Source organism: Glycine max, chromosome 19 (assembly GCF_000004515.6).
Source record: "Glycine max cultivar Williams 82 chromosome 19, Glycine_max_v4.0, whole genome shotgun sequence".
Lineage (NCBI taxonomy): Eukaryota > Viridiplantae > Streptophyta > Magnoliopsida > Fabales > Fabaceae > Glycine > Glycine max.
The window spans coordinates 47,078,360-47,087,723 of record NC_038255.2 but is presented as its reverse complement, the minus strand read 5'-3'; the positions used below and the strand labels follow the sequence as shown (position 1 = coordinate 47,087,723).

General features: G+C 30.6%; 2 protein-coding genes across 2 annotated transcripts; one reads left to right on the top strand and one right to left on the bottom strand.

Annotated features, from left to right (window-relative positions):
- Nucleotides 1–630: 630 nt before the first annotated feature.
- Nucleotides 631–1,402, top strand: LOC100500136 (uncharacterized). Its single transcript, NM_001250403.3, has one exon. The coding sequence runs from the start codon at nucleotides 808–810 to the stop codon at nucleotides 1,264–1,266; it is 459 nt and encodes a 152-aa protein (NP_001237332.1). The 5' UTR covers nucleotides 631–807; the 3' UTR covers nucleotides 1,267–1,402.
- Nucleotides 1,403–6,984: 5,582 nt separating this feature from the next.
- Nucleotides 6,985–7,896, bottom strand: LOC100306430 (late embryogenesis abundant protein). The gene is made up of 2 exons (NM_001251800.3): nucleotides 7,719–7,896; nucleotides 6,985–7,465 (listed from the first exon to the last, which is right to left on the bottom strand). Exons 1-2 carry the CDS (start codon nucleotides 7,790–7,792, stop codon nucleotides 7,243–7,245), a joined length of 297 nt encoding a protein of 98 aa, NP_001238729.2. The 5' UTR covers nucleotides 7,793–7,896; the 3' UTR covers nucleotides 6,985–7,242.
- Nucleotides 7,897–9,364: the final 1,468 nt, after the last annotated feature.

Here is a 9,364-nt window from a genome sequence, read left to right as displayed (position 1 = left end):
ATTTAATGGTGGAATCTACAAAGTAAAAATGTATAAAAAACAAATAAATAAGATTTTGGGTTAGAGATGCTTTTAATAGATGTTTTTAAGAAGAAAAGAATCACCTTATCCCATAGAGATGGTCATGTACCAAGTAAAAGACATGTTAGTTCAAAATGTGAGGGTCTTTTATGAGTGTGAGAGTATTTATAATTCTTTGTAACTTTTAAATAAGAGATTGTGGTTTGTAGGATGATAAATTATTTAAGTTTGTCTAGAAAAATTGTAATTTTATTAAGATATTGAATTATTTGTTAAGATGTTCTGGTGAAAGCAGAAAGGTGTCAAAACGCTTGTCTATTGTTATTTCTAGTGTGACATTGTTTGTTTGTGTTATATTCTTTTATCCATATTTTTATAAGCGTTTTTTTTTCAACAATACTTCACCCATTTATAATTCTTACATTTAAATATTGGACCAAAAAATCTTCTTCGGCTACATGTGAGCTCCGTACTCCCCCCTTCTCTTCTAGCATATTCCAATCCATTTTAAGCACAAATGTGGACTTTAAAAAGCTTTGCACGTGCTACGCGAGTTGCACGCATTAACTATTAGAATATTAACATTATTACGTAGGGACGAAAAGCTTCAAAGGGAAATAGTGAAGCAAACACTTCCTATTGAAGTTAAGAGTTATATCATTTCACGTTATTGATTGGTTTACGAGTTTCGTTTAATATTTGTTCCTCACAGATCTTAACACTTTAAAGTTCAATCTCCCCATTTTCCATATCATACGCTAACAAATTAAGAATATATAAAAGAAGATGAGGTCTTCAATCATATTTCTTTGCATTCTGGTGTATCTGAACGTGGTAGCTGCGGAATTGTCAGCTTACGACGTTCTTGAGAAATACGATCTCCCAGTTGGGCTTCTTCCAAAAGGTGCCACAGGGTATGAATTAAACGAAAAAAACGGGCACTTCACAGCGTATTTGAATGGAACATGCTACTTCAGCATAGAGTCGTATGAGCTAAAGTACAAGTCCACCATCAAGGGAGTGATCTCCAAGGGCAAGTTGTCGAAGCTGAAAGGTGTTAGTGTGAAGATTGAAGTGTTGTGGCTCAAAATCGTGGAGCTAACTCGCGACGGCGATGACCTCCAATTCTCGGTGGGTGTTGCCTCTGCTGGCTTCAGCGTCGACAGCTTCTCCGAGAGCCCCCAGTGTGGCTGTGGATTCGCTTGCGACAATTTCAATCAAAATGGTGATGTTTCTTCTCTTTAGAATTCGGATCTGTTACTATGTTTTTTCCGTCCTTAATTAATTATTGAACAGCATCATCATGTTGTTTTCCTTTGCGTAAATTATGACTATGGTAGACACCAGACAAATTGATGTAAGACAACTAGCATTGGCTGCATCCCCAATTTGGCTTGTCGTCAAGTTTTACTTTTCTCAGCTAACCTTGTCCCTGGGTTTTTAGATAACATGGATATCCTCTAATCATTCTAAATTCTCTTATTAATCTCTTGCTTTATGGATCTCGTTTTGTATTTTCAAAACATTAAATATATTTGTTTTTATATGATATTTTTTTTTATAAAATAGTAAGAATTTTTTAAAAAGAAAAATATAACATTACTCTTATACTAATATTACATAAATATCTGTTTAGCATTCTTTAATTTTTATTGTATTATATTTTTTTTTTACTTCAGAAATATATTTTCATTCAAAGAGCAAGAAAATAAATATTTAAACACATGTGGGTGAGAATAGCATAACGTAGGGTAAGAATAACAATTCCCTTAACACGTGGACCTAGTTCATGAAAAGAAGAAAAAAAAAGTAGCAATTACATGGGCTTAAAAGAAAATTTGGGCTTAACAACTTATTCGATTAAGAATCAAAATGCTCTTCCTATAGACAAATGGGGATCATAACTTCGAAGTTAAGAAAGAATGAAAAATTACTCTAAATTCCTACAATTTAAACAGAAAATTTCAAAAAAATCATGAAACATTTTTTTAACCCTATAATATTATATGAAAATTTAATTTGTATCCGAAAACAAAATTATTTGAATTTAAAATATTTTCTCTAAAATAAATCAATTATCTTTCAATTTTCTGTTAAGTGCATTTAAAGTCTAAGTATTTGCAAGATTTTAATAACTATGCACAGTCATCTTAAACAATTTTACATTGTTAATCAATAAGAAATTTCTATCAGTATAACTTTTAAAGTTGTTAATCATTGAAATTTTAAATATATCTATTTCTTTTTTCTTTGTACCTTTTGCCATGATCATAAACAAAATATAAGGATAAACTTTATCTTACATTGAAGTTATTTTCATGAAAGTCAATATTTTTTGTAATTGTTCGTTTGCTATAGTTTCACAAAGTGAAGATGAAATCTAAGTTGAAGATTTTAATTTGTGATAAAAAAATAATATCAAAAGTGATCAACTATTGAAATTATCTTATATAAAAGTGGTTCAAAATATGTAGTTTGGCTTGTTTGGATAAATTTTTCGTAAGTATTTTTAGGGGGGGAAACAATGAGTTTGCTCATAAACTAATATAAAACTGCCCATTTTGTTTTTCTTCTTATGAAAAACCAAAATAGATTTCCGTTACAAAAGAATAAAATTATATAATTAGCAAACATGTGTAACATGTTTAGCTTTTCCTTAAATTCATTGTGAGTGACGAGCAGAAAAATACTTAGGATACTGTTTTATGAATGTGTCAACAATAAATTGTGGATATTAATAATTTGTTCATAAGTTGAACAAATCTTGGTCAGTGCTTGATGGACGTAGATGCAGCTTGTCTAATTTTAAAGTTCGGCATGGACGATAACTACGGATATGGCATCGTGCTCGTGCTTTTAACGATTTTGGGTTTCATTAGATAGATAGCATACAAGATGACTCGTCTCAACGTGAAAAGGTAAAAACAGGGTTGGTTTGGACAAAAGAAAGGTCTGTTTTTGCAAAGCATCTTTCAGGGCTTTTTGCCTCTTTTTCTTTCTTTCTCCATTCTTGCTGACTTGCCTTTTGTTTTGACCTGATTTGATAGAATGAACAAATATCTCAATTTTGTGCTTTATACCCGAATGAATAAAACGAGACCCTAATGCGTTCACACTTCACATCATATTAAACTGATGAGGTGCGTATTTAGATTAAAGTTAGGAGAATTTAAAAGTAATTTTATTCTAGAAATAATAATTTTTCTTCTTTGCTTAGTGAATTAATTTTTTTATTGTGCATTAAAAAATACTTTTTAATTTTTAATCCAAACATAGCCGAAGTTAATTACTTTCATAGCAATTAAGTGGGCCATTGAAATGTATCTTTGTGTTGTGATTGGTGTAATGCTTTGATCCCTTCCCCCAAGTCCCCGCTCCCGGAATCAACCCTTGTAGAATTTCTCTTCAAGACATAAAAAGTTGGGAAATGATAAAAGGTATATATATATTTTTTTCCCATGTTTGTCTTTCTTTGGAAATAATTACATGACGGGGCATTAAATACGAACACATATTTCATTAGGAATTTAATATTGTGAAAACTAATCTATTTCACTAGATTTAATCCCCGTTGATGCCACATGTGCAGATTTATCACAAGAATTTGTACCAATCAAACATGTTATAATTCTATTGGAAAATAATTTTTAACTTCTCCATCCTCTTCAATGGTTATGCCTTCTTTCTTCTGTTAAGTTTGATTTTATCTGTTTTCGTATGAATAAATAGTATACTGTTTTTACTGCATGGCATATTTTATAATAATAAAAATTCCAAAATAGAGGCCTGAGTTACGTATGGCTGTATATCATTTATTTATTGATATATGTTAATTATTAGAATGTTAATTTGATTAAAATCGATTTTCTTTTCTTTCTTTGTTAACCAATCAATTCATCTTATATCTCATGTATTGTTGTATATAAAACCTAGAGCATCTGAAATATCATTGGTTCTTAGCAATTAGCATCAAAGCCGTCAATGTTGAAAGTTTTACTTTCACTTCTTTTTTCCTTCTTTATCCTTTTCCTTTCCTTTAAGATTCCATTTTGTATTAATCACGCATAATTTCCTTGTGGTCTTTGTGTCTTTGTTTCACAATCTTTTCAAACTTGCGGGGTTGCCAATTATTACATACGAGTGAATCTCACTCTCGACATTCCTGTCCACTATTTGTGCAAACATGACATGGCCCTTAAGTTAGTTCAGATAAAAAATCGTTTCAGATAGGTTCCCAAGTTTTAGGTGACACAGACTGGTGGGAATGACTACCGAGTCATTAAATTCTATTTCTATTGAATGGTGCTTACTGCCCGTCGATTTGTCCGTCAATTGATTTTCATTTCTCGTGAGTACATGCAGTGCCAAACCATACCCCATGCGAAATTTTGCTAAAACTAATATATTCGAAAGTAGTGTTAGCAAATTTAATCATACATAGATATGTAACCAAAATTAGATTGCATCGCATATTTTAGGCATAAGCATATAACAAAGTTAAAAAGGTGTAGCGGTTTAGGCATATGCATAATGCTCGAGTTCTAAGAGTTAAACCAATAGAATTGAGTCTAGTGAAAAATATTACTCCTTAGAATATGATGAGTTAAGATTCTAACCTCCACTGCAAGAAGCCCCAATGACACACTGCGTAGGTTTGAATTAAAGTTGTGAAAACTAAAATTTCATAAAAATAAAATTATTTAAGAAGTAACAATTTTTTTCATTTTTTGTTTGTAAAAAAGGAGGTTAAAGCCCCCAAAGAAGAGATATTATTAAAATTCTCGCGGGAAAGAAACACCAACTACATTAACCAAAACATGAGTACAAATAAACTGAGCACAAAAATCGAAATTTTTTCCTTCCCTGTCTACAGAGAGACCAAACTTTACAAGCCCGTGGTCACTTGATTGGCCTCTCTATAGATATGACACCAAGAATAAGAGCCACCTTTGTTCACAAACTCTTTAATCTGCTGAACCAATTGGTAACAGCAATGAGAATCATCGCATTTTTTGCCTTGGTTTTTTCTTCTTCATTTGATATATTGGAATTGGTTATTATATATTGAAATGATAAAAAATACTTTTCAAAATTAAATCTAAACATAACCTGTATTTTAAACCGAATTGCTTCTGAAAGGATCTAAGGTTACTTGTGAAAAAAATTAAAAATACTCAACAAATTAAATTGAATACACGACACGGCACAACCAACAAAGCAAGAAAATATATTCTCTATTCATGCATCGAATGTGAACATAAAAGCAAAACTATCAATCTTAGCAATTAATTTCTGACACATGAGAAAACATCCCACGAAAAACTCCCAATTTATGGTGGCATATTGATTTCAAGTTGAACCAAGAATCGGCATATCAGATTTTCTCATCTTGTTGTCTCTTTTTATTCTCCATTTAGAGTTAAAAAACAAAGTAGTACTAGCTGAGGCATAGTTGATTTTTTGGACAACAAGTGCAGCTTTATCACATGCATGAGTTAGAAAATGGAATCCCATTAAACTATTGTAGCTGGGTTTGTTTCTTGCTTGGGCAGCTTCAAGTAAAGATAACTACATCACCTCCTCATGCTTGCTGTCACTGCCCTATATCATTGTGACTGTCAAATTCTTTTATTGAATAGTATTTGTTCTATGTTCGTTTGTATCGTCCGAGCCAGAATCTATAATCATATTGAAAACGACTGAATGCCTCAACAATTCACTTCATCTTACACTTACTTGCCACGCACGCTTCGTCTACTATGCCATTTATTTAATATTAATATTACCGGCCATGGCCAGTGGCCAACAAAACGATAACTGTTTCCCATTTGCCTTTTAACTCTTTTCTTTAGTTTTCATTTTATTTGTTCAAAAAACATGTAAAAGCTGGTAAATCACATGCTATTTCTTTTTTTCCGGTCAAACCAATTGCTTCAATCATAAATCGTTTGTTGGTTAATCATAAGTTAAGTCACGTGTTAATTTATATCATAAATAGAAGAAAACAATACAATATTACGGAATACCAGGTTTGTGTCTTTCAGATTGTGTATGAAAATAAATAATCAACATTAATTTTCGTGTGGTAAACGAAATTGCAGTGTTGATTATCACAAAATCCATTTCATTTTGCAGCAATGTCCGCTAGCAAGTAAATAAAAATTACTAAAACAAATGGAGTCTAGCAAAATTGGTCCCGAAACCATAAGTCATTTGACATTTTAGCCTTAGGCCCCAATTATGTTTGAAGGAGAAGGAAAGCTCTGCATCGCTAGTTTGCAACGAAGAAACATGATAAAAAGACTATGACACCAAAAGTAAAAGATAATAACATTTAATACGATTTGATACTTTTGACTATATCCACAAAATATCTTAATATTTATTATTTAAAATCATATTACAAATTTTTAAATAAACTTGAGAAAACTCTTTTGATTACAGGTTTTTAGACAAAATTTGAGAAACATTCCCTTTTAGGTACGGACAAACTTAAAAAATACTTCCTTCACTTTATCTTCTTCACTTAATAACGATCTTCTTTATAAACTGGATTGCTTTTCTCATCTTTTTCTTTTATAGAAATTGTATCTTAATTTTAAAAGAAAAAATACCTATAATTAAGATTATATCTTTAAATTTCAACAATACTTTTTCTCATCAATTCAAATTATGAATTGACATGTGAGTGTTATCAATTCCGTTGTATTTAATCCAAATGAACTAGTACTTACAGTTATACAGTCTTATATATATTTTTTTAAACTGAGTGATAGCCTTATAGTTATACAGACTTATATGTTATCAATTCCGTCGTATTTTATCTTTTGGAGTAAATAATCTATCCGTATCTCGGCCATAAAAAAGGATCTCGGCAAAAAAAAAAAAAAAATGAATAATCTATCCTTAACGTGTTTATGATCCGCAAGACTGCAAGCTGGAATCCCATCACAATGAAAATAATTTGAAAAATTCGAAAGTTGATATAATCAATATTTAATAAAATCAGAATTAGAAGACATTACAATAAGCTGCTAATGGCCATTCATTCCGCTTGACTTCTAAAACTAAAGCAAATAAATGAACACAAACGTGAATCAAGGTCTTCTTCTCTTCATGAAGAAGAGAACAGAGCATATCAGCATCAATATTCCGTGGCCATTAATCCCATATATTTTGAACTAACTAAATGGAAGCAATATTTCTTTAATTGGGTTGGGATTAGTTGTCGATTTTTTTGCCGAGAAGCATCGCGCGCAATTCTGCAGGGTCAATCTCGTTGATGTTCTCGGGTTTGTAGTAACCAGTGACAGGATCTGGCACCCACGAAACCTTGTACGTAGACACCCCTTTGTTGTCTTCCCCTGACTTTGGTGCCATCTTGCCGCTCATAAAGCCCACTCCTTCCTTTGTTGCGCTTTGTGATGCCACCGCGTACCCGCGTCTGATTAAATCATATTAGTCAGAGTGTGAAACTGAATACGTATCCTTTGACTCAAATCTCATATTCAAGTCTTATACATGAGAGGCAAAAAATAACATAATCAAGAAAACAGGTTTCACTAAAAGTGATTAAGTTTTTTTTAATACAAATTAAAAATCAACAAAATCGACCAATAACATGGTTACAACCAAAAAAAAGTCATTGACATAAGAACAAAAACACAATTTTAAAGTGAAAGAAACAATTACGGTACCTGGTGAGAGCGTTGAAGAATCCGTCTAGGACGAGAGAAGAGAAGATTTTGACGTTAGTGAAAGAAGGAGTCATTGGTGATTGGTGACTGAAATAGAGTGGAGAGCTTATTTGTTTGATGGGCACGTAAAAGATATCAGAAAAAGAAGCTTCCCACTGTGGAAGACTCGCTCTCTCTTGAATTTGAGTTGTAGGGAGGGGCCTTTATTTATAGGGCAGAGAATGGATACGATTAAGTAAAAGATAATCTCAGTGAATGGTTAAGCGAGTCAAAATATAAAAAATATTCATCTGGAACCTATGGTTTGCCGCCACCTGGCAAATTCGCTCAAACTAATCTAAGGAAAGCCAGCTACGGTTTTCAAAAAGATAATAATATGGCAAATGGGAGAATCAGTTCTTGTTATAAATTTGAATTTTTAGGATATTAAAACTTTTTTTGTGATACATACTTTTATTTTTATTTAATACTTATTTAAAGCATGGAACATTTGCTGATATTTTTTTTTATAAAAGAATACTTTTGTTGATGTGAATAAAGAAACAAATATGTTTCAATCTCAGTCTATAATGGTCCACTAAACCAACATACTTGCCAAACAGGTTCGATCTCTAATGAAAAAGCATAAATAAGAAACTTATCTATTTCTTCTAATAACAAACATATCTATAATATAATAAGATCTGAACGATTATCTTCTCCTCTAATTAACAATAACATATAGATAATCAATTCATCTCTAATGGTAAGATACATATAACAATTTTTTTTAATGATAAGGTTGACGAGATTACAAATATCTTAAATTAGCCAATATATACAAAACATATTATTCTCTCTTGCTCTTATCGCTTAAGTCTGACTTGCACTGATTTAAGTATTAGAGCTTTTATGGGTAATAAAATAAATGGTAAAATAGGTTTAGATTCATGTAAAATTTAAAAAATATTAATTTGATTATTATAAAAAATTGTATTAATTTGATCTTGTTAAATAGTAGTATGTCTAATAAACTTATAGGTACGATCTGATTACAAATGAATTAAGCAATTTGTGACGGTTAAAACTTTTTAAATGAATTAAAAAAAAATGTTGCTAAAACTCTTCAAAAATTATAACTTTTTGTCACTTTTTAATGAAATTAGAGGAAAAGATAGAGCAATAATGAGTTTTGGTGTTTTATGAGTGTGTTTAAAAGAATAAAGAGAAAAAGTAATTAAGTCATTAGTTACTTAAGAGAATCCATTTAATAAAATTATCATTGAGATTATAAAAAATATGTTTTATTTTTATAGGGAACAAATTAATATGAAAAATTTTATGAGGATCCAAATAATATTTTTCAAATTTTACATTAACCCAAAAATACTTTACTTAAAAAAAACTAATGACTCCTCAAATTTGAAAAATGGAATTTAAAATTAATGTGATTGTGAACTAAAACAATTATTATTAAAATTTAAATTCAATGTGAGGATATTTTGAAGTTATGATATATGGGTTTGTTAGATTTTATAAAAAAATATGATACTGGATATAATAAATATTTTTTGTTTCATATTTGATTAAAAAAATTATGAAACATCACAAATTAAATAGGTGTTGATAAAACAAAAAATTATTTTTTTTGCTACTCGCAACATCAT